This window comes from Penicillium odoratum, assembly GCF_028828045.1.
Source record: "Penicillium odoratum strain IBT 22623 chromosome Unknown utg000005l_segment0_segment0, whole genome shotgun sequence".
Lineage (NCBI taxonomy): Eukaryota > Fungi > Ascomycota > Eurotiomycetes > Eurotiales > Aspergillaceae > Penicillium > Penicillium odoratum.
Window position 1 is genome coordinate 5,625,222 of NW_026643147.1, and position 26,407 is coordinate 5,651,628.

Genomic DNA, 26,407 nt, shown 5'->3' on the forward strand with positions numbered 1-26,407 from the left:
CACAAATATTGTGCACTCACCTTGTTTATACATGTAGCCCTCCAGAGATCCAGGCCTGGATGATGGCCACGTTGTGCTGACGTCATTCTACAACAGACATTTTCGCCTAGACTGAATTCTGTATGGTGACATCAAAAGTTCATGATCTTAACCTTGATAGATCTTGAAAGACTGGCCAGATTACAAGGCAAAAAAACAGTCGAAAGCCAGTAATGTTGCACCCCCTCATATCAAAGTGAAGGCTGTGCATGGTCTGACCCGAGAGCTTTCAAAAACATAGCCCAGAGTTATGCGCTAGATGTGATGATTGCATTCTACTAATATGGAGAGTTCTGATTGTCATTCAATAGAAATGTTATATCCAGGCATCAGTTCACCAAATCTCCCTATTCTTGAATGGTGATGACTCTCCGCTGAAGATATTATTCGACTGATACTTGATAGATCTCCCATTATGCTCTTAGAAAGATACTTTGACCCTGTAACTCAAGTCCAATTTCTGGCCCACCAGTGTGTACATAGCGTATGTCAACTGTCCAAGGTTATAATCGTCTGTTGCCTCACCATCATTATCAATCCGTAGCACATGTACTTGTACAGCACCCATGGTGTTCGAAAATTTGCAATTATATAGGTTCATATATGAATTTGAGATGTCATACACGCGAAAAGCATCGCCGGCTTGTATTAATCCATAGCCCTAGCCCTTAGGCTTCCGTGACGCCAGCCCGTGCCATTGAAAGAGAAAATGCAACAAAACCTCCCCCCCAAAATATAAATGTATGAAATGTAATCAGATGCCAAATGGCAAGAAAACCATCTTAAGCGGGTGTGATATCCATGGCTTCGGGTTGTTCGGTATCCTCACTCGGAGTTAGAGCACCAGAGTCTTTGCCATCAGTGATGTTGATAGTCTCATTGTCCCCATTGTCTCCTTCATCGATCTGGTCGTCTTCATCGTAGAGTTTGGTTTCTTCAATAGTGGTGTCTTCACCCTCCTCCTGCATCTCATCATCACCACCATCATCGACCTCTTGATTTTCTTCCCCGCCAGTCTCAGTCGCACCGCCATCGCCATCGCCATCGCCATCGCCATCATCTTCGTCATCCCCTTCTTCGGCCTCTTCTTCTCCACTGCCAGCGTCGTCTTCGGTCTCACCATCACCTGGTTCGCTCTTGTCCAGAATGGGGAATACTATGGCCTTTCGCTCTGAAGATGTGTTTTCGAGTTTTGATTCATCCAGGTCGCTCAATTCAGTCTCATCGCCGGGTTCTGTCCTTCGTTCACCCCTGTCTTCTCCAGCCATTGACTCGCGCTTCGCTCCATGTGGAGTAGAGGTCGGCCCAGATGTCGCGACAGAATTTGAGCCACGTCTGACGGGGATTGGTTGTTCATTGTCCGCCGTGGTGGCTTTGCTGGCTGCCGTACGAGGAGGTAGCTTCAATGTCACAATTGTATCCGCTCGCTTCTGGATATCCCGACGGGCAATACCCTTAGTACGGCCACGGGGAGCTGGGGTGTCCGAAGCTGGAACAGGGGTCGCGGGAACGCTTGCATCGGCAGCGCTGTCACCCGTCATGAGAAGATGATCAACCTTCATCTTTTCTTTGTTGTTCTCATTGACCTGATCAACGAGCAAGGGCATGTTGAGCTCATACACGCGAGAGTAAAGATCCGCAATAAGGTCCTCAAACATGGTAACCTTCATGAAGTTATTGTTGAGTTTCTTCAGCTCCAAAGCGTCTCGAATCAACTCCAGAAGTGGCTGACTCTCTGGTGCAAGGGAGGTCAAACCCTCCAGCCGAGCCGTCTTCATGGAGAACTCCTCCCAGCCAATCGGTTTAAAGATGCTCTCTTCATGCCCCTCATTTATTTGAGCAGCCCTCCGGATCATCTTTGCGTAAGAGAGACAAATATCCTCCCAAAGCTTCGTGTGGTCTATGAAATCACCCTGTTTCTTTCTCACGCGGCGTAGCAATTGGTCCAGGCTAGCACGATCATCAAGCTGGTCGAGCAAGCTGACAAAGAAATAAACGTAGCGCGTGGTGTAGACAAAATGCCTACCTGGCCGTTCAAACTCAGGTCGCCATACTTGAATGGTGAGTGTCTTTGTGAAAATCTGCGACATCTCTTGCTTCGCAGCTGAAGCAGTCGTGGCGTTCTTATCATCGTCGTAGATGATATGCGCAGCCTATGAAAATCAGAAATGAAACGAATAGAACTTGATGGGTATGGATACTGTACCTTGCTGCTCATTCGGTGATGCCAGTTGGATTTGTCGGCGCTCTTGAACTTCTTAATAACTTCAAGGATATATGGTTTCCACCCTTCCATATTCTCAGGCGGGTCGACTTTGCGGGCCCAAGGAGTTACATCGAGGGCTTTGATTCCCTCGGCAAGCTACAATTTGTTAGCTCAGAGTATAAGGAGTAAACACATAGGCCATTTTGCTTACAGTCAAGTTTCCTCGAAGAACTAGTCTGTGGACGACCGACAAAAGTTTGAAGTGGGGCTCAAAAATCGGCTCAGCTCGTGAGTCCCTGCGCTGCGGAAGAGCTGAAATGGCATCGCGGAAAGCGTCTAGCACATCATGCACTTCGATACGCTTCGACGTTGTCCGCAGCGAATCATCACAATTAAACATTTTCCAGAGACATTTTCCGAGGAAGTAGTGTGTCCTAGTCAAAGTTAGTTACCGAGTTTCACAAAATCGGTGATTATCAGAATTACTAACATCCAACGCTTCGGTTTGTCAATGGTTGCTCTTCTGAGGAGATTGCTGGCAAAATTCCACACCGAATACTTAGACATCTCTTTGAAAGGCTGGGCTTTGTACATCTGCTGACTTTCCTCACTGCTGAAATGCCGAGAAAAGTCCGCTAATGAGAAAGCGCCCATGGAAAGGGGCTCGCAGGAGGAAGCGTAAAGACGAATTCCAAAGTCGGTATATAGGTCTGACAGTAAGGCTCGAGTCTCAGATGTGGGCTCAGCAGATTGAATAGCCGTTGACACGGCCATGGCGTAGCAATGAATTGCATATCTCTGCGTCGCCGCCAGCTCACTGCGATTGTTGTTAATCTTGTCCGCGGCCCAGGTGATGTCCTCTTCCAATTTTGCATCATATGCTTGTGCCAACCGGTACCATGTTTCCCATCTCCCTGTTCCATGATCGAGATCCTGCCGGAAGAAGTTGATGGCATCATCAAGCTCTGAGGTTGATCCAGGACTCAGACGCTTATGGGCTCGGAACTTTGTGAGTGTGGCATGGCCCAGAAGGAAGTACCAGCCCTTGGCGGCGATTTTTGCATTATCGCCAGGCACTGGGAGCATGGAAAGCTCTGTCACTCCCTGAACCGCGCGAAGGAGATGCGAGGGATTGATTGGACCTTTAATGTATATGTTGAAGAGACGCCGGTTGAATGACATCTGCGGTGACTGCGCAGGAAGTTTTGCAGGACCAATTGCGTGCTGCATCTTCTCAATCGTAGTCTTCAATTCTGACTTTGACAGATCTTTCATGTTCATTTTTTGAGCTTGTCTCATCACGAAATCAATCATCACGGTTGCTGTATGACGATCTAATTTCTCAGGAGAGCATCCATGATCAGCAGTCCCATCAAATGGAGAGAACTTGATGCCATGGAGATCAAAAAGCACCTGGCAGATGTCGAACTCATAATCACCTTTGATTTCGAGATCAAATAGCTCTGACTTAAGGAGCTTCAAGAATCGTTTCTGCGAGTATCGGCACATAGACCGAACTCCTAGGGCGTTATGCACAGAGCGAAGAATATGAATGCGATCTTCCAACGGTTCGGTGAATACATCCTTATTTTGGGATATTAGTTCCAAAAACAGAGCGTACAACAGAATCCAGCAGCGCACGTAGGTTTCCCTCATTCTGTCCTTGAAGCTCTCTAGAGATTTTGCCAGAATTCCGCGAAGATCACGCCCAGGGGTTTGACCAACGCGTACTGAGTCTTCGTAAAGGATGAAACTGTGTATAAGCCGAGCCAGTCTAGCAACAGCAGACATGGAAGAATGCAGATGGTCTATGTCCAGACATTCAAAAGCCTTGTCGGACTGTTGCAATACAAGCGGGATGGCTTTGCTCATAATCCCATCGAGTGATTTGAGCCAGCGCAACAAAGTGACTTGGCGGTGTCCGCTTGCTTCTTGCATGTGCTTCACATCCTCAAGCTCAGTCATGACAGTCTCGATACTACGCAGATGGCATGAGATTACTTTCGGGGGGTAGTCAATGGCCTGGTATGTCTCCTGAAGTCTCCGCCATAAAAAGAGTCGTAATGTAGCATCTCCTCGGTCGAGGAAAGAAGCCATTTCGGTCGAATGAGATAGAGACCCGGCCACTTCTTTTTCGGAACCTTTTAGATATTCAACTGATGATGGCTCGAGAATTGGTTCAATGGCTTCAATAAGCGACACAGGATCTTCTCCCTCTGTGTTGAATACTTTGGCGAAGAAATCCATGCACTTGATTTTGAGAGCCTCCTGGTCGATGGTGGCAATGGAAAGTTCCGCCATGATTGAGTTGTTCACAAGATTGACGACAGGATTGTCAATGGACTGGAGAATCTGCTTGAGATCCTGGAGGCACAATAAGATATGCTCACGATCAGCCTCGCCAGCAAGGTTGAGATGAAAAGTGGACGTCCAAAGATGACGAAACGCAATGTTCTGTTGACACTCTTCGGACGGACAGTAGTCAACAGCGTACTCGAAGGATGTTCGAGCTAGCATGGCCCACCTAGTCAATCGATCACGCTGTGACAAGTTTTGTTCTTGGTTAGGCTCGGTGGTGAGATTCTCAACAGAGGCAAATATGTCCAGGTGAAGCTCATAGATAGACTGGATCATCTCCAATTCAGAAAAATGCTTTGGCTCATAAACAAATGGAGTTGCAGTATGGGATTCGAGAATGCATTTTTCAATATTGGCGACGGAATCCCACAACCTGGTGAAGATATATTCGTCTTCACGAAGCAAAATATCAACAACGGTGGTTTTCAGCTCCTCTGGCCACAAGAAAGAAGTATATGCAGACTTCATAACGGCAAAGTCCGAGGGATCCTCGCCAAATTGGGGCATGAGAAGGCACTTGAGCCATTCGAACGAGGTATCATGAGGATGCATACAAAGACTGTTAACAGTGTTTGAAAAGTTATAGAGCTCCTCCCCTGAAGGAAGCTCTTCTTGGATGAGTGACTTTCGAGTCGACTTTCTGGAATGCTCAAGAAAAACAGCCAGCCCAGACTTGCTGGATCCAGAAATGCTTTTCAAGGAAGAGGAATCATCCTTCTGCTGCATCAACTTAGACTTGTCGTCGTTCCACTGCTGGATTATGCCACGAAAATCCTGGAATAATCTGGTCTCAGGGTCTTCTGGTGCGTCACCAGCCTCGTTCACAGAGGCTAGCTTTTCTTTCAGACCCCTAATCGTACCAAGGGATGTAATGCCTGCTCTGGAGAACAGAGACCCAAGGGTATTGAACATCCATTCATCGGCATTGACGAAAACTTCAAGACGGTCTTCATAAAACTTGTCTTGGTCAAATGGAACCTCGTCTAATTGTACTAGACCATCTGCATTTGATTCACGGGCTCTTGTACGGCGGCTCTTCATCCTTCCCCCTTCTGAAGGTTCTTCGTTGGCTGCAGATGCGGACGATCTTTTTCGCGCGTGAATTGGTGATTTAGGTTCTTCTTCTTGGTTCGTATCGCCTTCACCTTGCTTCTCAGCTTGCTGAACTGATTGACCTTCCAAAGACTCCATAAGTTGTTTTTCTGCGCTTTGGTCAATCGAAGACTGCTCCTCTGCGGGCTCCTGGGGTTCTCTGCGATCCTCGGTGGGATTTTCAGGTTCAACGGCTTCGGTTTCCTCGAGCATGTCAACATCGTTGTTCTCTGCCTTTTTCTGCTCGCTCTCCTCAGTTCCGTTTTCGGGATCCTCCATTTTCACTGACGCGGTGTCAGGCTGCTCAGATTCCCTCAGGGGTAGGGTAACTTGAAGAAACCGACTCGGAGCAGCACCCGCCGGAGATTTCTCTTCGTCATCCAAGGCTTTTAGAATCGCTTTACCCACGGATTCCCAAGTCGCGTCAGGTGGCGTGAGCTCCCGTCGGGAGGTGGATATGGCAAGAGGACCCTTGATTGAACTCAATGCATGCAAATCAGTCGGAAGGTTTGGCAAATAGGGATACGGATCTTCATGCTGTTTGAGGTACTTGATGAGGGCTTTCTTCGGCTTCTTCACGGGTACTTGGGAGGCAGACAGCCCATCAAAGAGGGACGTCAGAGTAGCACGTAGGCGCTCCTCCGAAAAGATCTCCTCCAGCCCAAGCTGCTCCGAGCGTATTTCGAGTCGATTGTCATCATCCGCAAGCACACTCTCGAGGCAAAATCGATTTAAGCGATAGCTTTCCAGAGCACTGCTGAGCCTGGCGCTTTGTCGCCATAGATTAAGATCTGTGTCATCCCGCTCTAGAGCATCTGCAAACGATTCCAAAGCTTTTCTCGACGCCTCGGTTGTCTTGAGTGCTGTCTCGTGCGCTGCTTCGGGGTCTTGTGGGGCGGTTCGAAGGTTTTCCTGTAGCGAGTCGAGGATGTATTTGCCGTGGTTCTTGTAGGACAGGTAGAGGGTCTGGAAGAGGCTTGACGTTGAATCATTGACATTGAACTCTGCGATCGCATCGGCAGGGCCATCATCAATGGTTGTTGTAGCGTGCGCATCCAAGTCTGCTGCGCGTTTGAAATCCGAGATCGATTCGGGGTATTTAAAGATCTCCGATTTGAGTAACGCATCGTAGGCTTCTGCAGCTTGGGCGTAGAATTCTGGGCCCTGCGAATGAAGTTTGAGGGCGTTTTGGTATAGCTTCAGCGCCTCTTCAATTTGAAGCTCTTTGGTATCATCGACCTCGTCCTCAATGCCGTCGTCCGGCTCCACGTTTAATGCGGTCCAGCTCGCCATGATTCGAGCTCCCGCACAGGGCTATCAAGGATAGATGAAAGGTAAATTAGAGAGCAGTAAAAGCATTTCCAACCTTTAATGTAACACCTTGAAAGGTTAAACGGTTTTACAGAAAGAGATCCAATTCAAGACGCCAAACGCGGGTTTCGCGTGGTTGCCATATCAGGCAAGGGTGTCTCTCTCCGCCTTTGTTGCCTGATGGCCTGAAGCTCTTTCGGATTGATTCAAGCTGATCATCCCCTCAATCTTCCTATTTGGCCTTTTCACGAAAAACACCAGTTTCTCATATTTGCCAGAGGTCTTTCCATTATCTACCATTTTCTGATCCTGTTGCGCATTTATTGCAGGCGCCATGGTTGCGCCCGCTGTCCCTGAGTATGTTCTTGATCCCCCGGTTTACGTGTTCCCGGTGCATGCGCATAACAATTGTCCCCGATCGGCAGGGGGTGAACTCTGCGCAATTGGCTGGATATATGACTGACATTGGGAAATTATTATAGAATCCACGAGGAGGAGGAAATCTACGTCGCTGTTGATGCGCGCTCTGAGTCTTTGCAGAGCTTGCGGGAACTGGGTCCCCCGGACCTGGTATACCTAGTGAAGCAGCCCAAGGCCAATTCAACCCGTCAGGTGGGTTCAAATATACTCCTGTCAATGAGGCTCGAAATTCGCTAAAAATTGATTGTAATCATGCAACACAGACTGGTGTTTATCATCATGTAACCGGAATTGACGCCTCTTCGTCCGCCAGTCTTGCTGCCTATGTCAACACCCTCACGTTCTCCCCTCTCGATAAGACCCACAAAGTGGTATCAGGAATTTACTGGTGAGGCTATATCATTTGCGCGACTTGTGAATCCTATCGCTGACATCGACGCAGCTGCTACAATGCATTCTCCCACCTGGACATGCGAGTTGAAGTCAAGATCCCTGGAAGCTTGGAGGCCTACTGTATTGATGAACGTGGTGATAAGCGTGTGGCCACGGAGGCTCTATGGCTAGAGACTTTTCTCTGCGCCGTCCTGAGAGCTTATCTGTACGCCGATGATGGAAGCGGCGAGCAAATTAAGAAAATTGTCGGAGTCCGTCGCTTCAACCCGATCACCAATACTGAAATGGAACACAAGTTCCTAGATGCTGCCGAGAAACTCTTCTTCCTCGGTAGGTGTCACACTCTACACTAAATAGTTTCGCTTGCTCACAATGTGATAGGACGCCAACTCAGCTCGGACCCCGAAACCCAAGTGCCGAACACCGTGAGCAACCACCTTACCTCGGGCATCCTCAAATATATCCACACGACCGGCCGCTATACATCTGGAATCAACTTGTTTGAGAAGTTGCGCACAAAAGACGTAGAGGTCTCATCCCTCCTGGCTCGAGTACAGTTGATGGCCGACGAGGAAGTTCAAGCAGTGCGATTAATCTACGACGCTTTGCAAGATGTCCCAATGGATTACGCCCTGCTTGACTGCCAGGCATCATTTTGTCAGACCAAGGGTGAGGGAGAAATGGCCCTGGAGTGTGCCAAGCGCGCGGTGACTGCTGCACCCAGCGAGTTCAGCACCTGGGCTCGATTGGCAGAAGTTTATGTAGGACTTGAGCAATGGGATTTGGCACTTCTCACTTTGAACTCCTGTCCCATGTTCACCTACCAGGATAAAGATACCCCTCGCATGCCACAGCCGTCTCGTATAATGCTTCCGATCCTATCGGAAAGCATTCTTGATGAGATTGATGAAGGTCAACCCAAGCAAGGAGACCCTCACGATTATATTCACCCCTCCTTGAGGAAGTTGCACGCCGCTGGTTACCAGGGAACATTCCTGAAGGCTTACAATATTCTGACCAAGATCGCTGCAGCAATTGGATGGGATCAGCTATTGAGAGCCCGAAGTGAGGTGTTCGTTATGGAAGAGGAATATCGTGTTGAGAGACAGCATGTGCCTAAACCTGCCCACTCACTTGAAGCGGAGACGAACGGCGCCTTTGTTGACAAGGATGAAGACGAGGAAGATTCAGCATCTGTCTCCGGCCCTGGCCCAGCGAAGTCATCTGCGGCATCTACGAATGGCAACGGCGATGAAACCCAGGCAGATGATACGATTGAGCGTCCTGAGCAAACAGTGGCTTCCGAGGTGGTCAAGTCTGGCAATGATGATGTAAGTTACATCTCGCTCACAAACACTTGCCTAATTATATACTAATAATATTTCGAGCAGCCGGATCCTTCCCACAGCAAATACACACATTTCCGCCACAAGCGTCTGTGTGAGCGGTGGTTGGACAACCTTTTCATGGTCTTGTATGAAGACCTCCGCATTTATACCATCTGGCGAACAGAGATGGCCCAGTTCCGCCAGCAGGCGATCGAATACAAAAAGTCAGCCGCGGAGTGGGAAATCCTGGGTGAGCTGGCCGAGAGACTTCATCACTTTGACGAGGCTATCGAGGCGTTCCAGAGCTGTCTGGCAACTCGCTTCTCACCCAAGGCTATGCGCGGTGTGTTGAAGCTATATGAAAAGAGAAATGACACCCGCGGAATCTTGGGTGCACTCATCCGTCTGATTGCATGGCAATACCGCTGGTACTCTGAAGTATGTCCTTTGCCCCTTGAGAAATATGATCTGAAATACTAACTTTTCTAGTTCTCTCCTGAGCTGTTGTACTTGATGCGCAAGCTTATCGAGGATGAGGGCGCGGTCAAGGTTCGCAGCATTGTGCAAGCCACCAATTTGCCTCAGCCAGTCCTGGACCTCACACATCAGTACTGCCAACTGTGTGCCACATTCAGAAGCAGTGGTAGCGATACTTGAAGTGAATTCTGGTAAATACTGTGTTTGATGAGCGGAATCGAGGCCTTTCTGCAGCTATGTCTGTCTGGTGTTAGATAAGAGCACCTGCAGGGTTAATGATGACTATTCATGAGACCTGTTATTTTCTTGTTTCTTTTCGTTTTTTCTTCTGTCAATGAACTCATCCCAATGTAGCTTAGATGGTATATAAAATATTATTTTAGTCCCTGATATTTCAAGGCTTCCAAGTGTAGGTTTTAGCAAAGTGTGCCTCCATAATGCGGCAGAAAAATTTCATATCAAGCCTAGAGATACAGCTTTTACAGTCAATCGGTCGACGATAAGCCAGCGTGGCTCCTAGGTAATTTATTCCTCATCTTCCACATCATCGACCTCAGCCAGGTCCGCTTCCTTAGGAATAACATCGCCCTTAGCCTTAACCGCAGCCTGAGCAGGACCACTAATCTCCGCGGAATCATCCGCATCTTCTTCTCCCTCTGCCTCTGCATCCTCATCTTCGTCCTCGTCCTTCTTATCACCATTGGCGACCTTGTCATCGGCGGCAGGCTTAGTCTTTTGCTTCTTGGCTACCGGAGGACCTGAGGCGCATGAATGAAACGATTAGCAATTGAACATCAACGACAAAATTAATCATGATTCCCGCAGGCGCATACCTTCTTCCTCTTCTTCTTCGTCCTCGTCATCGGAATCTTCCTCCACGGCTTCGGGATCTTCGTCGCCTTCATCACTCACGGCAGAGGCTTCATCTTCCGAGTCTTCGTACCTAATGCGCGCATAAAGTCAGCGATAATCCCGTAATTCCCTAGGGTTCCTTTCGATGAAGACGATGCTTGAGAGGTATTGGAATCGATGCGCGACAAGTTTGTAGGAAATTATGGGTGTTGGCGCAAAAGTGTACTTTGGATTGGATGGAATAGGGACGGAAATAGGATACTTACTCCTCTTCCTCTTCACTGTCGTCACTAGGAAGGGCCTGAAGCTCCTCCTCGGGATCGTTCTTTCTCTTGCGAGTGGACATGTTGCAATTATGTATAAGTATGGAAGAATCGGCTTCGAAATTGAGGCCGAGTTGGAACTTGGAAGTATATAGTTTGGGAGAGAAGAAGTTGGGAGAGGAGTAGAGAGTTGGATTCAACCTCGCTACGGGGGGGGGGGAACTTATAATACTATGGGAAGAGAGTGGCAGTTACCGGAGCTTGGAAGGGGGCAAAGGAACCAAGGGAGAGGGGGTGCATAAGCTGAGGTGACGACATGGGGGTGGATAGCTTACACTGCCATTTTGTGGAGACTAGTGCGTGGCTATTTATTGGTTAGTGCGTGTGGTTATCGTCGTGGGAAGGGCTGGACCTCCTCTTTTCCTTCTATTTACATTCCTCTTTTCCCCCCAAAGTCGCTCAGACCCCCTCTAGGGGATGCGAGGACCATCGCGTCTTAAAATAATCCCTCACATATGTCCCGTACCCGGAAATTCGACCTATTGTGCCAAGAAATCGAAATTTGCCATACTCGGGTCTAGCAAGTTTTCGTCAAGTCCAAACCCATACGTTCCCACCATGTCGTAGATCAAATCTGGCGGTGGGAATCCTTGCGCCATCGCATTCGCGCCCCCAGGCACTTCGCGACCATCTAGTATACCCCCGTCACTAGCGCCACCTTGCCATCCAGACTCCCAGGTGTCGAATCGCTCTAGCATCTTACCTAACCCACGTGCAATGTGTCGGGTCAAGTGTCGCTCACCCGCGGAGACGCAATTCATCAATTCAATAACCCTCTCAACCAACTGGCGTACTTCGCGCGCGTTGATGCTGAGATATGCCGAGTTCCAATTGATGGCAACTTTGAGCAGGAAAACAGCCGAGAAGGTGACCATGGTATGTGTAAAAATCGGAACCCCGACGATCGCGTCTCGGATGTCGGGCTCCTCGAGTACCATATTCAGACATGCCATAGCTGAAGAAATTGCAATGTTGGCTGATTCTTTGCGGTCCATAGAGAAAACAGGAGTGTTGGACGGTGATAGAGCGCGAAGAGACAGCGAGTTAAGCTGGAACTTTGCGAAATGGTAGTGTAATACCACACCCTTGGAAGGGTATGTTCGTACATAGGAGCTATCGGCTAGGATGGGATCAGTCAAGCATTCTGTAGTTATTGGAAAAAGCATAGGACCTACCAGACCTAGGCTGCCAGAGCAATCGCCATTGATCTATTGCCACATTGTATACCCGTAGCTGACCAAAATCCCCCTCGGTAAGTGCTTGCTCTGTATCGCTACCAAAAGTTCGGTATGCCTCAGTCAAGATCATGAACAATGCAACCTGCGCCAATAGTCGAATATCCCCCGGAGCTACCATTGGCATTTCAAGAAATGTCTCGTAATTCCGAATCGCAATATCCTCGTGGATCACAGGGGGCCGCCCATAAGCAATACTGAAGTGATGATCGCATACATAAAGCAGGTACCACAGCTGAGCGCGCTCATACTGATCAGTATGCCCGCGGATCAGGCGCTGGTAACTTTGGTGCAGCCCCATTTCTGTGGCAATTCGGACCGCATGTCCGGAGAGTTTCCAGCTCAGCTCCGACAGCCAAAATGCACCAACACAGAGCCCTCGAATATCATCTAGAGTGTGCGCTCGGGTAAGAGCCATATTTGACACTAAAGACACATATTCATTGTAACATCGGTTCAAAGTGGCCGTGCGATTAGGAATATGCAGCGCCGCCACGGTTAGAACTGCAGCGGAAAGAAGAGTCGATGCGCGACGAACGGATGTCAGATCACGGTGCACCAAAATGATTCCGCCCCAAAGTAACTGGTTCATGGTGCGACTGAAGTATGCGAAGAGCTCCTCCGCCTCGTGAATGGATATCAACCCCCGTGTGATGAAATCTTCCTCGAGTAGAGTCTTTTTCGGCGCCTCAATGTGATTATTGCGCAGATTACGCAACTTAGTGACTTCGTACAGGCTGCGCATGGGCGCTGGGACCAATTCTGGATCTTGAAGGTCCGGTTCCTGAGATGGCTCTCTGGTGACATCCATCACTACTCCTGGTCCGTCATGATGAATAGAATGCGATTGCATTGTATCGATAGATGGCCGGTGAGTATGGTGTGAGGCGGCAGGGCTGGGGCCATTTTGTCCATCTCCGGCTCCGTAAGACGAGAGATCAGGCAGTCCTGCATGTCGTAACAGTTGCGAAACAGCTGCCTGCAGCTGCAGCAAATTAGAAGATGCTTGGTGTTTCCATCTAGCGAGAAGATTTAAGATTAGTCCCTAGTGGTTGGCTCCGGGCGTGAAAAGTGTTTCAGGGTCCACGTACATCCCATCGTCGTCGACAAATTTTTGAGAGAAGTCGTTCACCACACATTTAATTCCACTGCGAATACACTTAGTGCAATTTGTTTCACCTGTTCGAAATTCGCAACGAATCTTGTGTCTTTTGCACTCCGCACCTAGGGTAGGTTAGCAATGCTGGGGGATGTGGGGAAGCGTCAGACTTACAGGCTCGGGCTTTGGATATCTTTGGAGCCTGTTTCTTTGACTCTCCAGATCGAATTGATCCCTTTGGAGAGTCCAGGTCAGCTTCTGTCGAGGACCGTTTGAGTGGAGTAGAGGCCATGCTGGGATGTTAATTGTGCAGTCGGTGATGCTCCGGGGTTTAGGGGCGAAATGTTTGGCGGGGAAGTGGAGGGAAGTGGATTTCCGGCCGAGGTGGATTTCCAACCAAGTTCAACTTCTGCTCCTCATAACCATGACCTGGTTTTCATCATTTGAATCATCAGGCAATCGATTCATACACGCTGCTTATCCTTATATTTCAATTGATGTTTTTTTTTTTTTTTTTTTTTTTGACTTGGACTACTTGTTAACCAACCATGACGCTATCCAGTATATCACTAACACATCAGCCTTTGCTCCAGAATCAACAGAAAGTGCCTGAACCAGACATATGATAAGATCCAAGCTCGTGAGGACCCTGAATCGGCCGGCGAAGCCTATTCGTCATGGAGATCCACCGCGAGCCAAGCCCATTCACGCCCACCCGGCCAAAGTCCGGTGCGGAGGACCAGCAGCGGATCGCCCTCGGACTTAGTGCGAATGCGAAGCGGAAGATATTGTTCATATACTCCCCAGCGCAAATCTTTCCAAAGATTCAATCGCTCAATCTACTGTCATTTCCAACCATCATGCATATTCTCATCACTGGTGGCGCCGGTTTCATCGGTCAATTGCTTGCCAAAGAGCTCCTGAACGACCCCACATACCGCGTCACATTGACCGATATCCATCAACCTCCGATCCCCCATGGCGTCAAGTATTCACAAAATGCGACTGCAATAAAGGCAGACCTCCTCACTGCACCAAAGGATGTAGTGGATGCTTCAATCGATGCTGTCTACGCTTTCCACGGAATCATGTCCTCTGGCTCAGAGGCTAATTTCGATTTGGGAATGAGTGTCAATGTTGATGCTACCCGCAATTTATTGGAGGCGCTACGGCATACCTGCCCTGGCGTCAGGGTCATCTATTCATCCAGTCAGGCTGTCTATGGTCAGCCATTGCCGGAGGTGGTGACGGATAGTGTCGTTCCAACACCTGAATCCTCATATGGCGCTGAATAGATCGTATGCGAAACACTGGTCAACGAGTACAGTCGTCGCAAATTCATCACAGGCTTTACTTTGCGTTTCCCTACTATCTCTGTTCGTCCCGGTGCACCTACAGCTGCAGCTTCATCCTTTCTCTCTGGTATGATTCGTGAGCCTCTGGACGGAAAGGAATGTGTCATTCCCATTGAAGATCGATCGTTTAAGTCATGGCTTTGCTCACCAAAGACGCTGGTTTATAATCTTCTCCTCACGCTCCGTCTGCCAGCAGATTCGGTGCCCCCGCATATCCGTCAGATAAATGTGCCTGGTATCTGTGTAACTGTTCAGGATATTATGGATGCGCTGGAAGAAGTTGGTGGCAAGGACAAGCTGGCTCTGCTCAACGAGAAGGCCGATCCTGCTTTGATTCCGATCTTGAAATCTTGGCCCACACAGTTTGATAACTCTCAGGCTATCTCTCTAGGCTTCAAGCGTGACGTATCATTTGAACAGGCCGTGAGAGAGTACAAGGATGCATTATAGAGTTCATGATATTGTACATACACAGAGCAGGAATCGTAAATTTTCATATAAGGTTTCTTTCAGGTGTGATGGGGCTATCTTGTTTTCCTAAGGAAAGTCCAGTGATGCTCTGAATAGTTCATTCCATTATCATAGACGGTTATAGCCAGCGCAAAGGCAGTAGAAATCAATCGATTCGTGGATTAAATCCTTTATCTAGGCGCAGATTTAACAGAGGCAAATGGTTCTGCGACCCATGCACATCTTTCTCTATGAATTCCGGATGATTGCGGTTTTCCGTCTCTCCGACGTGGGATTGTAGCCCTGAAAGCCAATGCAGGATCGAAGAAGCCAGACCAAATGAGATCCTCCGGCCTTAGATCATAAAGGCCAGCGATACGTTCAGGTATGAGAAGTCCTGACCCTTTGATCTGCTCATAAACCCCAACATTGTCGAACATCACATCCAGCGTGATCTCAAAAGGGCCTGCGTTCTTCGATCGAATAACACTTGCAACATCGCCCAAAGTACTATGACATGACAGGGATGTAGGCGCATCGAGACTTAGATCAGGAGCAGACGCATTGAGTCACTGTGGGTGATCCCTGGTCGCGGGTTCTGGTGGTCGGGTTTTGTCGCGTTGGGGTCCATTGCCCAGCAAACACATCACGCATCGAATGAATCTCTTTGCAGCCCCTTCCTTGGTCTCTGACGGCTTCGAATGCTGGGCCTCTTCTGCCTCTTCCCGTCCAGTCGAAAGCTCAACCAAGTGATACAAAGAGAACTCGGTGCAAACCCCTGTCTCAATCTCCAGCTTTCCGCCAATCCCTATGCCATATTCCCGCTCGTTGCCTTTTGACCTTTATATGGAGCATGGACGCAAGCCACACGTGCACACGAGGCAATGCTCGTTGCTAGGGCTTGTGTCGTAGCTAAAGTTTCACCGACAAGAAAGACACCACCTAGGAATTCTCTAGGTCGTTTTGGATCAAAGCCATATGTATGAAAATCCAAAGACCATGGCTCTTGAACGTGAGCATGCTGCTGAGCGACATAAGCCTTTACATGAGCGATGAATGACGGCAACTGCGAAATTAAACTTGGATCGCAGAAAGACCCCATGAAGATAGTGCGGTATCCGGTGATTTTAGCTCCTTCGAACTTTATCGTGTAAGGAATACCATCGTTTTTGGATGACTTGAAGACAGCCTCGCTGGTCCTGGCAGTAATACCATTATCGAGGACATGATAGACTGGAGTGGTAAGATCAAGATAGCCACCAGGACCATGAAGCAGGTCAGACCGAGACTTTTTGTACAGAGCATGCGCCGCGACACTTGTAGGTATGCAGCGCGAGCCGAAAGCCAGGGGCCGAATGTCAAAAGATCCATCGCGTTGAATAACTGCCATGGAAGCTGCACATTTGGGAGTTGCGCATGACCCCCCACACTCCATAAGTTTGCCCATATGCGTGAAGCCGCCAAGTGTTGTGGGTTCTAGATCGAGAATCAAGTTGTAGGAATTATTCAATGCAGGGAAGGCGCAAGAATGCCACATAAGGGCTCGGATCATACGCTCTTCCAGCAATCAGAACGTCAAAGTCGGGATGAGCACTCATTGCTTGCAAAAGAGGTTCTGGGCCAACCTGTCCAACAAATGTTGGCGTGGCTTCGATATCCTCCACGGTGAGAGCAGGCACGCATGGACCACAACCGGAAACTTTGCCGGCTTCGAGTTTTTGCAGCATCCACTCCCGACTGGTCTCACTATATACCGTGAGGACCTTCATACTGTTTCGTTCGCTAAATTAAGATTTTTCCTCAGTAAACATCATAGAACTTTGCCCCGAAGCGTTTCTTACCTGGAGTCGGCAGATTGTAAGATTTCGCTGATGATTTCTACAAATTCATCGACATGAGCGTCGCTACCATCTTCCCCGGCCGAACTTATCAGCAAAGGGCTGTGATTATCTTGCACAATGTGGATGAGTTGGCGGATATCCCTTTCGTAGGCTGATCGAGGGCAAGTCATGCTTCCTAGGGCAAGTTTCGCCGGGCCCGAATCCGTTGACCCGGAATCCAGTATTATTGCAGTCGGAGCGTCTATCTTGAGACTTAATTGGAGTCCATACTCTAGATCTGCCATATTGAACCCGTAGCCTAACATCCCAATTGGCGTAACAATCTGGCACAGCTCGGGTAGGCTCATGGTGAGATCGGTTCGGAGCGATTCCATGACGACGTCGAGCTCTGGTAAATACCACAGTATTCAGTGAATTCAAAAAGCAATATATATGAGAAGGCACAGGATAAGCTTGCGACCGAGACGGGCAATATTGAGCTGACCCTTCTTGGAGAACTTCGGCCCGAAAAGCGATTTTCGCTTCGGGATCACCACAGCGTCCATTGGAGGTGGAATCTCAAAGATTCCATTACAAGGGAAATAAGATCGGCACACCGTGCTCAGATATTTGTTTCCGGTGTCTTAGATATTGTGTTCATCGTGTCCATACCAGCCAGCCAGCTGTTCCACTGGAACAGGGTATCTCCCCATAGCGGCAGTTCTGTTCCATCTTGAAACATTGACATATCGGCATTGGTGGGTGCCAGCTCAGGCTCAGGCTCGCATTCGGCAGGTAATTCAAAGTTTCCGAGCTTGCTTCGAACCTCTCCTGCCATCCTCATTCCACTGCCGATGATGGTCAAAGGTCGCTTTTCACGAGTGGATTCGCGTAGATCCAGTGATGTATCCTGTAGCTCGACATGACGTGATAAAAAGTCAATGGCTTTGGCAGCTCTAGAAGCCTCGTCCCTGTCCTCGTTTGATTGGGTCATGAGCATTTCATAGACCTTTTTGATATGGTTGTGGGCGAGCAGCTTGTCAGGGACGGATATGTTCTTATCAATAACAAGCAAATTGATGAAATACATGCCTGCCATTACAAGCGCATGGAAATAGTATTTTGGGGAGTGCATAGAGAGGATATCATCTGCCGAGCCAGCTTCATTCACACCGTCTGGCTGATTCGAGTCCGCAAAAACAGTTGCCAACTGCATAGCAGTATGGAACCCCTTGTACCAAACGGCATTTGAAAGAGTATCTGGGTACCCGTCTATGGTTCTGGATGATGCTCGAGAGAGGAGTGGTAATGAATACAACCGAAGACGTGCAGTGAGAATGCCGACTTGAAGTGTTGGTGAGACAGGGCTCGGTATGCGGGCTTCTACCGCGTCCAAATCACTCTCAAGAAGTTCTATGAACGATCTTTGGGTCGGATTGTTAGGTTGGCTGTACAGTATGGAAGCTGCCCTGGTCGAATATGCTTGAATTTCCAACACGGCCAGGAAGTTATCTGGTAGTTCACTCCTGATACGGTTGCGAATTCCAGGCATCAAATAGGCAACAGAACACATAGGTGGGGGCAACGAGAGACAAGCCGCCACACTCGGAGAACGTTAGTTGTTTTGCAATTTGCTACTATTTGCAGGTTGTACTTACTTGGTGCTGACTACAAAACATCCCAGCCATGTCTTCAATCGAAAGGTCAGCTCATCTGTGTTGTGCTGAACAGCCACACCCCAGTTCGCGGGGAAGTCGTCAAGTCCCATTCTCAGCGCAGCCGCAACAGCTATTCCACAAGATTCCCAGGAGGAATCATCCAACTGATTACGCACTGGAAAAGGCCAGAGACAAAGAAGCAGAAGCGCTTGAATAGTCCAGATGCTGCGGATTGAGCAAACCAAATGTTCCGACAGAATCCTCTTTAAAGGTGCTTGTAGGGATGTATAGTAAGCGAAATAGACCGGATGTTTTCTAGAAGAAACAACTAAGAGAGTCCAAAACAAAAGAGTGCTTTGATTTCTGAGAGAATCGATGGGTATCCTCAAATCTAGAACGGGGAGGTGACGAAAATAGTAACGAGCAAAGCTGTTGGGGCATTAGCTGAATGTGATTATCTCCGATTATGGGCTGACCATACTGCTGAAAAAGCCCATGGATAAGTTGGCCATCCAAATGGACTCCCTCAATTTCTACTGGCTCTGGCAATTCCCAAGTAAAATCGTCCAAAAAAGATGGCTCCTCGACTGCTGACGGGTGTTGTAAAGCAGACCCTGCTGGCAGTGGTACGCTAGATTTAGTAGCTACTGCTCCTGAATCATGAACAAGATTTCGTAGTCGCTCGTTCTCTTCTATCGCCTTTTCAAGTGACCTATTGAATTTAGATTGAACCCACTAGATGGGAGTCTCATGGAAAACTTACCCTCGAATTGGTGTCCTTTTGAACTTTGGGTCAAATTTGCAGCTCAACCGCTGCTTTTGACACCGAGTACATGGCGCTGGGTAGCACTGTGTGGCATCGCAACGTAACTAAGTCCACATGAGATCAATTGTCTTATGAGAAACACATGCAAAGGCTAACCTTGACTTGCCGACATGATGTACATGCCATGGAAGAACGCTTGGAGGAAGCGGCTTTGCCTCTGCCCCGGTTTCCTGAATCTCTCTCCATGTTTCTGGGTATTTCCAGAGGATTACCACGTCAGGGTTTTGATGGGGTGGACATAAAGGAGACTGCCTGCACTTTTGTGGTTGTGACATTGACATTTCCAATGGGGACTAGCGCCTTTCGATGCCAGACCAGCAACGTTGAGTTGGAAAGCAGGATAGTAGCATATCTTTCTCTCTATTTTTTGAACACCCCATTCATTTGGCTCTCGCTCATTCAAGGAACACTGTGGAATGCCTAACTTCGTCTATGATTTTTTTTTACGGAATCGAATGGGGCCACTTTGGGGCTAAGCCCAGTTTCTTTAGTTGAGCCGGGGCCTTGGGAAGGGGGCTAAAGAGCTGCCTTTTACATAATGATTGCCCTCATTTCGTCTCCGAGGTGTTGATGCATGCCCAATTATTGGTTTCCAACATTTATAATGTATTTCATAGAGTGTATGTTCTATTCAAAGTCCTATGTACTTACTGTCGCGTGTCTATTCATGGTCATGAAAAGCCGCTTGAATCAACGGCCTCAAAAACTTCATCATATGCGGCCAAATTTTGCCTCCTTCGTGAGATGCCCCTTCCACAATATCCAGCTGGCTTGGAATGTACTCCTTCTCCCAAGCTTTATGCAAATTTTGTAAGGTTTCCGATCTTCCTTTTCCCATCGCTTGCAACTCGCTCCCCTGCCGACCCTTCTCCATCCCCTTGAATTGCTGTAGCCATTTCCAGAAGTCTTCACCACCATGAAGCTGATTATCTGCTGATCCAACAGCCAACTGAATAGGAATTTGCTGGATATTGTGTTTCCGGATTGGTCGGGAAAACAATGCCTCGACATTCGCTACGCCCACCGGCCATGGGTGCACATGGTCCAGCATGGTCACGCGGCCGGGTGCTCCCACACTGAGTGCCAACAGCCTCTCCGGGTATATATAGAGAAACCTTTGAGCAAATTGGCCGCCGCCTGAGAACCCCATCATGAAGACCTTGTCCGCTTGAATTCCTGGCCACCGGACCGCGACCTCATCCAAGATTGACAACAAGACAAGGTCAGAGGCCAATGACTTTGAGCGAAGCATCTTGTAAGAGTCTAAGTCATTTGGTCCGTCGAGTCCGGCTGGGAACAATGGGGCAAGAATGGCACAGGGCGTTGAGTTGGCAAATGAAATCATCTCTTCGCGATGGAGTGCCCCAGAATTTCGGCCAGTGCCATGTATACAAACGAGCAAAGGAAGTTTCTTTTGAGGGTCTGTGTCGTAATGTGTCGGAGGTATATACAGCGCATATGAAACGCGTGGATCGGCTTTGGATGCTTTCAGTGGTATTTGGCCAACCAGGAATGCGGCCTGAAGGAATTGGCTAGGGACATCAGCTGCCGACAATGGGTTCTGCATCTGAATTTGGTGGACGAGTGATGAATTCTAGATGCAATAACACATGCGCAGGCGGCTTTTGGACTACCAAAGTTCTAGAGCGAAGATATAGGGTGTGGTGACTGAAGCGAATTTCGGCTTTCGGAGCGCAAATCGCTTCCTCATAGTTTGAAGCCGAACCCCTATTTGTTCCAGACTTCAATGATCCCCAGCATTATGTTGATCTTCCCCATGGCTGGGTCAAATCGCTTCAGTTCGCTTCTGTTGCCGGAACTGGCTTGGTGATTACTTGTCTCGCTTGATGTCTCTGATCTGGGGAAAAGAGGTGGGGGGCAAAACGGGTGGAACCCTTTAACATGACGAATCAAGTAAAGTTATCATGCCGAATTCCATTTGCAAAGAAGCCGATGAGGCACAAGCTGATCACAACCATGAAGAATTCTGTGACGCCACAGTCTCTTTATCAAATCATCGTAAATTAAATTGGAAATTGGACTTGTTCATTCTACCAATAATCTCAAGTGTCTATTTTTTCGCGTCAATGGTATGTCATCTCGTAGAGTCTTCGTGAAACTATCTGATTTTATCTGTTTTTCTCTGATTTTAATGTAGGGTCGTTCTGACCTTGCAAACGCGCAAGTTGCCGGTCTTTCAGAAGATTTGCAACTCTCGGCCCGAGGCTATTCAAATGCTGCCACTGTACTTCTCGTGGGCTATGTGGTGCTTCAGCTGCCAGGAACCTTGTTGCTGAGACAAATCGGTCCTGCTAAGAAGTTTGCTAGAGCGATGATAATTGTACTATATGAAGATGCCTTCTCAATTTTCATTTGCTAACCGTCTCTTTCCTAGTGGGGTGCGCTTACTGCAATAACAGCAACTGTTCACAATACAACCCAATTGCTGGTATTACGATTCCTCGTCGGGGCCGATGAAGCATTCGTTCAGGGCGGCGTCCTTTGTGAGTTGTGGTTTATTCTCCTACTCATCATTCTAAAATCATTCAACCTTCATAGATCTTTCATTTTGGTACCAATACAGTGAACTTGCAACCCGTGGCGCCATTTTCTATTCCATGTCGACTTTGGCAGGTGCCTTTAATGGGCTTATCGCTTATGGTATCACGAAAGATCTGAATGAAGTCAATGGCTGGAAACCATGGCGCTGGATTCTTCTGATTGAGGGTATAATGCCTTGTGCATTTGCTTTTATCGTACTATTCCTCTTGCCTCCAAGCCCAGAAGCACTCTCCTTTGGCTTCAGTCCCGAAGAAAAGTCACTAGTGGTGCAACGTTCTCGAAATGCGCACAATACATCAGAAGCAAGACTGGAGGTGATGAAGATACCATTAGTGCTCATGAGCTTGCATTTCTGGCTTCTTCTGGCTATTGCCTGCTGTGGGCACTTTTGTGTTGGTTCTATGTCGAATTTCCTTCCGGCGATTACTAAGGTACTGGTAGATTATTGCGTTAATATCGGTCAGCCGTTTCATAAAACGTCACTGACTTTCATCACAGAGCTTTGGTTACAATGAAGTCAATACGCAACTTTTTACGGTTATCGTGTACTGCTGTGCCTGTGTTGGCATAAAATTCTGGGCCCGGATCGCAGATCGATCTAATGCTCGAGGACTCACGCTTGCCCTTTCTACATGCGGCGGAATCGCTGGATACGCTATTGTGGTAGCAGTAGAAAATGAGCATGCTCGGTTCGCCGCAACGTGTATTGCCGCTTTCTCCATCTACCCTAGCATTGTGTTGCAACTTTCCTGGTCCGCGATGAGCTTCATTGGCTACACTAGAAGGTATGTGGAAACTTCATAGGACGAGTCGCAGTTTGATTCTAATAAAACAAGGGGCAATCTTTGGCATTCATAAATATCTTTTCTCAAGTCTTTGCCATCTGCGGGACTCAGGCTTATAGTGATCCACCATTTTGTATGTATAGGAATGTTCAAAGTCTATTCTTGAATTCAATTACTCACTGTGCGTGATTGCAGATAAAAATGGAAATTCTAGCGCCCTTAGAATATGCTGTTGCAATTTGATTCTTTCCCTCACTCTTAGATGGTATTTCGGGTTCTTGAATGAGAGAAAAGAGAAAGCCCAGCATACAGATGAGGCTAATCGTCAGAGAACAAAGAAGCTTGGAAGAGCTTGGGGAATATCATCCTGGTAAATATGTTCCTTCAACACATATTACCTCTATACACTGACTATGGCTATACTCCAGATTTCTGTTCTACCACTTGATTCTGACCGTCAACTTACGAGGGCAAGCGCCACTAGATGCCGGACCTTATCGCTTCTGGCGTGGAGCTACACCAGCTGAGAAGAAGGCGCAAATGTGCTTTACTAGCATGCTAATACTTCACTATAACTCAGCATCTATTCATTTTTGCATAAAGTAGATCAGAGCAAGTGTTCCGCTATTGTCATAGTTTCTGGTGTGGCGTATAGTGAAGCCCCACATTACCCGTCCACTCAACTGAACCTCGGAATTCTCTCAATATCACTGCTTGATATAGACAAAGAACTAACGTTTTGGCCCATAATTCGGGGACTCTAATGAAGTGGTGAAATCGATTTTAAAATTTAACTGCCCCTTCCCCTCTTTCACTGCTCGCATTGTGTATTGACGGGTCGCCTGAAGTATCTCTCTTGCCTTGTGCTTCACGCCGACCTCCTGTAGGAAAATGTCGACAACCATCTCCATCGTCGTTTTTCGGGGAGATCCTATCGACTGGGCAATGTATCGACACACAGCAATCCATGTTCAGTTTGCTGATGGCCAAGACTCGATGTTCCACGTCACTGGAGCGCACCCGTTTTTCAAATATACCCCGCTAAATAACCACCCCAAAAACCTCAACTTGACTGTAGTGGCCTCCATCCCAGTCTGCAGACCACCAGACTCTATCACAAAACGCATGATTCAAGAGACATGTATCAGAACACCGGTCTGGAATGATCCTCGCCACTCAGATTGGAATTGCCAGAACTGGGTTGGTGAGGCTCTCGCTGGTCTGGTTGCTATTGGCTGCGTCACTCAAGAGGAACGGTTAAATGCGGTCACTCAGATGGTGGATGTGTGCTTGGAGGCTGAAGATGAACCCAAGGATGTGTGAGTATTTCTGATATAATGTGGCTTCTTTTCTAACTCATATACTCTGCAGGTGGGGGTGGTGATCTCGGTGCTTAGTATTACTATGTGCTGACCTAGCATGGAATGAACCTATGATACGGCCACGAACGATGCGTTGAACATGAAAGAAATGGGACACCAGGAAAGTCTTTGTGCACTGAGGTTAATTTAAAGATTTTTGTATTGTATTGACCATAATGTTATTCCCAGAGGGCGAACCAAACACTATCTATATGGACTGCTCAATGGATTTATCTCCAAACCTGCAATATCTTAGCATAATTTTTCAATAAATTTAACAGCGCTCCCAAACCTGTCCATCAATAGCAATCAGCCTATTAAAAAGTTGATTCCTCATTCCCATAGCCGTCAACTGATAAGACTGTTGCGGTTCTTTGCCCACAATAAGCAGTCCATCAACAACCTCCTTGCCCCCCATGGCCCATCCAACAACTAATTTTCCTTTCCATCCCATTCCACCTTGCTTCTTCATCTCTCGAATATCTGTCACTGGCATTGTGAACAGTACTGAGCCGCTCTTCCGGCTTTCCAGCTGGATATCGCCATGCTGGATGTCGGTTGTGAAATATAGTAAAGGAGTTGTTTTGGTGGAGTCAATAATGACAGCACCACGCTTACCTTTGTATCTAGCTTCAAATTCTGCAGGCCCAGTGGGTGTAATCTGTTTGCCCTTTGGACGTAAAACTCCAAGTCGATTTGCAGCATGAGTGGAGCCAACCATTGCACGTACCCTATCGACGCCTCTCTTGCTCTCTACCCCGGTGGCAGTAGTCCCGCGGAAGAAACTGATTATTCTGGATGACCACCCGCTTTTGGGTACTGCAGGTATTGGGGACTTGGGTTTCACTGACATAGACTTAGATTCAGCCGAGGCAGCTTTCGATATTTCCTCTTTTGTAGCACCGAGAGCAAGCTCCTCGTGATGGATAGAGGCTGGTCGAGATGGAGGTGCGGCCATGGAGGTTGGAGGTGGTGGCAAAGGTGATGCGTTGGCTTCTCCAATGCGCAATAGGGTAAGGGTTAGCTGGGCATTCGTCGGAATCCCTTTGAGCAGCGAACTATTGATATTGTTAGAAGGCAATCAAATGCAAGATCCACAATTTCTGGGATATACTTTTGCAGCTGTAGGATCTTTCGCCACTGGGGAAGTTTTCGGTTCAAAAATGACATGCCACGCATGATAATTGGATCACCGAAAAAGGCGAATCCGATCACAAACCCACTGGTTTTCATGAAGGTGTAGCTCGATATAAACGCCGATACGAAGCACAATGGTGCTATGACAGATGCTAGACGCAGTCGAGGAGCGGTTCGTGGAAACGGAGGTGTACCTGACAAAGCACTGTGGCGAGTCAACATCAATCGACAAAAGGTACTGAGAGGTACAAAACTCACTTTCCGAATTTTTCGTATGTGTCAGTGATGTCATTGATGACTTGCATAGACATATTAGCTCCATCCATGACCGATTGCTTCATCGGTTGCCGGGTTTTGTCGTGAGAATCTGCAGCTGTCTCTCCATTTGCAGCGCTTTGGGCATCCGCAGAAGTGGCAACAACATCCATGGCATCCGGTATGGACCCTTCCATAGGTGCACCCTCCGGGATAGCTTGATCGTTTTTCCCAAGTGCACTACCTACAGCGACAGTAGCAACACTTGACACCAGATTGCTTGCTTCTTTCTCAGCAGCCTGGCCTTTGAAGTTCTGCGGTGCACCGGTGATGCTATCGTGGGAACCTAGTACACCGGCCATGGGCTTCTGAACACCACCGGTACTCTTATCCACAAGAGCAAGAGGCGCTGGGGGAAACAAAAGTTCTCGACAGCGTGGAAATACAATCAAAGCAAGTAAAGTCGCAAAGAATGCCGGGACGAGCATATTCAAAAGCCAGCACACGGAGTAAACTCCACAAAAGATAGCTGTTCGTCGAGGCTCTTTCCACGATCTTAGGCGAGCAATGTGTTTGATCAGACATGTCAGACCAATAATTACTGTGGTATAGAATCTCTCCAGAGTGGTTCTGAGTTTGTCCGGTGAGAATTCATCGTCGACCGACCGAGTCAGGTCAAGTTTTTGCATGGGAGCGTCCGGTACCGCTTTAACATTATAGACTTGCTGTAGGAATGTTAGTTGGTTGAAGTATAATATGCAGTTCCTTTCAGTCTTTACCTTGTCAAATCGCCTGATAAGCATCCATAGATCTTCGTTCGATAATCCAGCAATGATTGCTTCGTCGAAATGCTGGGAAGGCTGGTTCCATCCAAGATCCCTAACTTCCGCAGTATCGTCTGCTTGCTGCGCTAGACCTTTGTCGTCTTGTTCAACTTGGGATAGAACATGACTATCTGTCGGTCCTTCTGGAATCGGTGACTCCTCATTGATGTTGCTATTCTGCTGATTCTGGCCGGGGTGTGTACCCGGCGGAGCAGCTGTGGAAGACATGGTGAATGTCAAG

The 26,407-nt window shown here is 48.0% G+C and overlaps 12 protein-coding genes across 12 annotated transcripts; 4 read left to right on the forward strand and 8 right to left on the reverse strand.

The window, feature by feature from the left end:
- Positions 1–821: 821 nt before the first annotated feature.
- hir3 (putative transcriptional corepressor of histone genes (Hir3)) lies at positions 822–6,988 on the reverse strand (the record flags this gene model as incomplete). Its single annotated transcript, XM_057141615.1, has 4 exons — positions 822–2,192; positions 2,246–2,401; positions 2,457–2,679; positions 2,736–6,988. 4 exons carry the CDS (start codon positions 6,986–6,988, stop codon positions 822–824), a joined length of 6,003 nt encoding a protein of 2,000 aa, XP_056995621.1.
- A 352-nt stretch (positions 6,989–7,340) lies between these two features.
- On the forward strand, positions 7,341–9,804 carry N7520_007682 (ChAPs family protein; the record flags this gene model as incomplete). Its single annotated transcript, XM_057141616.1, has 7 exons — positions 7,341–7,363; positions 7,489–7,618; positions 7,690–7,814; positions 7,869–8,149; positions 8,201–9,150; positions 9,211–9,585; positions 9,637–9,804. 7 exons carry the CDS (start codon positions 7,341–7,343, stop codon positions 9,802–9,804), a joined length of 2,052 nt encoding a protein of 683 aa, XP_056995622.1.
- Positions 9,805–10,149: 345 nt separating this feature from the next.
- N7520_007683 (uncharacterized protein) lies at positions 10,150–10,822 on the reverse strand (the record flags this gene model as incomplete). Its single annotated transcript, XM_057141617.1, has 3 exons — positions 10,150–10,382; positions 10,458–10,567; positions 10,743–10,822. 3 exons carry the CDS (start codon positions 10,820–10,822, stop codon positions 10,150–10,152), a joined length of 423 nt encoding a protein of 140 aa, XP_056995623.1.
- A 456-nt stretch (positions 10,823–11,278) lies between these two features.
- N7520_007684 (putative C6 transcription factor) lies at positions 11,279–13,425 on the reverse strand (the record flags this gene model as incomplete). Its single annotated transcript, XM_057141618.1, has 4 exons — positions 11,279–11,919; positions 11,975–13,053; positions 13,126–13,258; positions 13,308–13,425. The coding sequence occupies 4 exons, from the start codon at positions 13,423–13,425 to the stop codon at positions 11,279–11,281; spliced, it is 1,971 nt and encodes a 656-aa protein (XP_056995624.1).
- Positions 13,426–13,810: 385 nt separating this feature from the next.
- N7520_007685 (uncharacterized protein) lies at positions 13,811–14,938 on the forward strand (the record flags this gene model as incomplete). Its single annotated transcript, XM_057141619.1, has 2 exons — positions 13,811–14,377; positions 14,429–14,938. 2 exons carry the CDS (start codon positions 13,811–13,813, stop codon positions 14,936–14,938), a joined length of 1,077 nt encoding a protein of 358 aa, XP_056995625.1.
- Positions 14,939–15,746: 808 nt separating this feature from the next.
- Positions 15,747–16,328, reverse strand: N7520_007686 (uncharacterized protein; the record flags this gene model as incomplete). Its single annotated transcript, XM_057141620.1, has 1 exon — positions 15,747–16,328. One exon carries the CDS (start codon positions 16,326–16,328, stop codon positions 15,747–15,749), a length of 582 nt encoding a protein of 193 aa, XP_056995626.1.
- Positions 16,329–16,440: 112 nt separating this feature from the next.
- On the reverse strand, positions 16,441–17,126 carry N7520_007687 (uncharacterized protein; the record flags this gene model as incomplete). Its single annotated transcript, XM_057141621.1, has 2 exons — positions 16,441–16,684; positions 16,780–17,126. The coding sequence occupies 2 exons, from the start codon at positions 17,124–17,126 to the stop codon at positions 16,441–16,443; spliced, it is 591 nt and encodes a 196-aa protein (XP_056995627.1).
- Positions 17,127–17,380: 254 nt separating this feature from the next.
- Positions 17,381–18,526, reverse strand: N7520_007688 (fungal specific transcription factor domain-containing protein; the record flags this gene model as incomplete). Its single annotated transcript, XM_057141622.1, has 2 exons — positions 17,381–18,362; positions 18,417–18,526. 2 exons carry the CDS (start codon positions 18,524–18,526, stop codon positions 17,381–17,383), a joined length of 1,092 nt encoding a protein of 363 aa, XP_056995628.1.
- A 1,377-nt stretch (positions 18,527–19,903) lies between these two features.
- Positions 19,904–20,809, reverse strand: N7520_007689 (uncharacterized protein; the record flags this gene model as incomplete). Its single annotated transcript, XM_057141623.1, has 1 exon — positions 19,904–20,809. The coding sequence occupies one exon, from the start codon at positions 20,807–20,809 to the stop codon at positions 19,904–19,906; it is 906 nt and encodes a 301-aa protein (XP_056995629.1).
- A 1,051-nt stretch (positions 20,810–21,860) lies between these two features.
- On the forward strand, positions 21,861–22,708 carry N7520_007690 (uncharacterized protein; the record flags this gene model as incomplete). The annotated part of the gene is made up of 3 exons (XM_057141624.1): positions 21,861–22,235; positions 22,303–22,589; positions 22,678–22,708. 3 exons carry the CDS (start codon positions 21,861–21,863, stop codon positions 22,706–22,708), a joined length of 693 nt encoding a protein of 230 aa, XP_056995630.1.
- Positions 22,709–23,480: 772 nt separating this feature from the next.
- On the forward strand, positions 23,481–23,912 carry N7520_007691 (uncharacterized protein; the record flags this gene model as incomplete). Its single annotated transcript, XM_057141625.1, has 1 exon — positions 23,481–23,912. One exon carries the CDS (start codon positions 23,481–23,483, stop codon positions 23,910–23,912), a length of 432 nt encoding a protein of 143 aa, XP_056995631.1.
- A 312-nt stretch (positions 23,913–24,224) lies between these two features.
- On the reverse strand, positions 24,225–26,394 carry N7520_007692 (DUF3292 domain-containing protein; the record flags this gene model as incomplete). The annotated part of the gene is made up of 4 exons (XM_057141626.1): positions 24,225–25,008; positions 25,065–25,292; positions 25,346–26,067; positions 26,122–26,394. 4 exons carry the CDS (start codon positions 26,392–26,394, stop codon positions 24,225–24,227), a joined length of 2,007 nt encoding a protein of 668 aa, XP_056995632.1.
- Between the last annotated feature and the right edge of the window lie 13 nt (positions 26,395–26,407).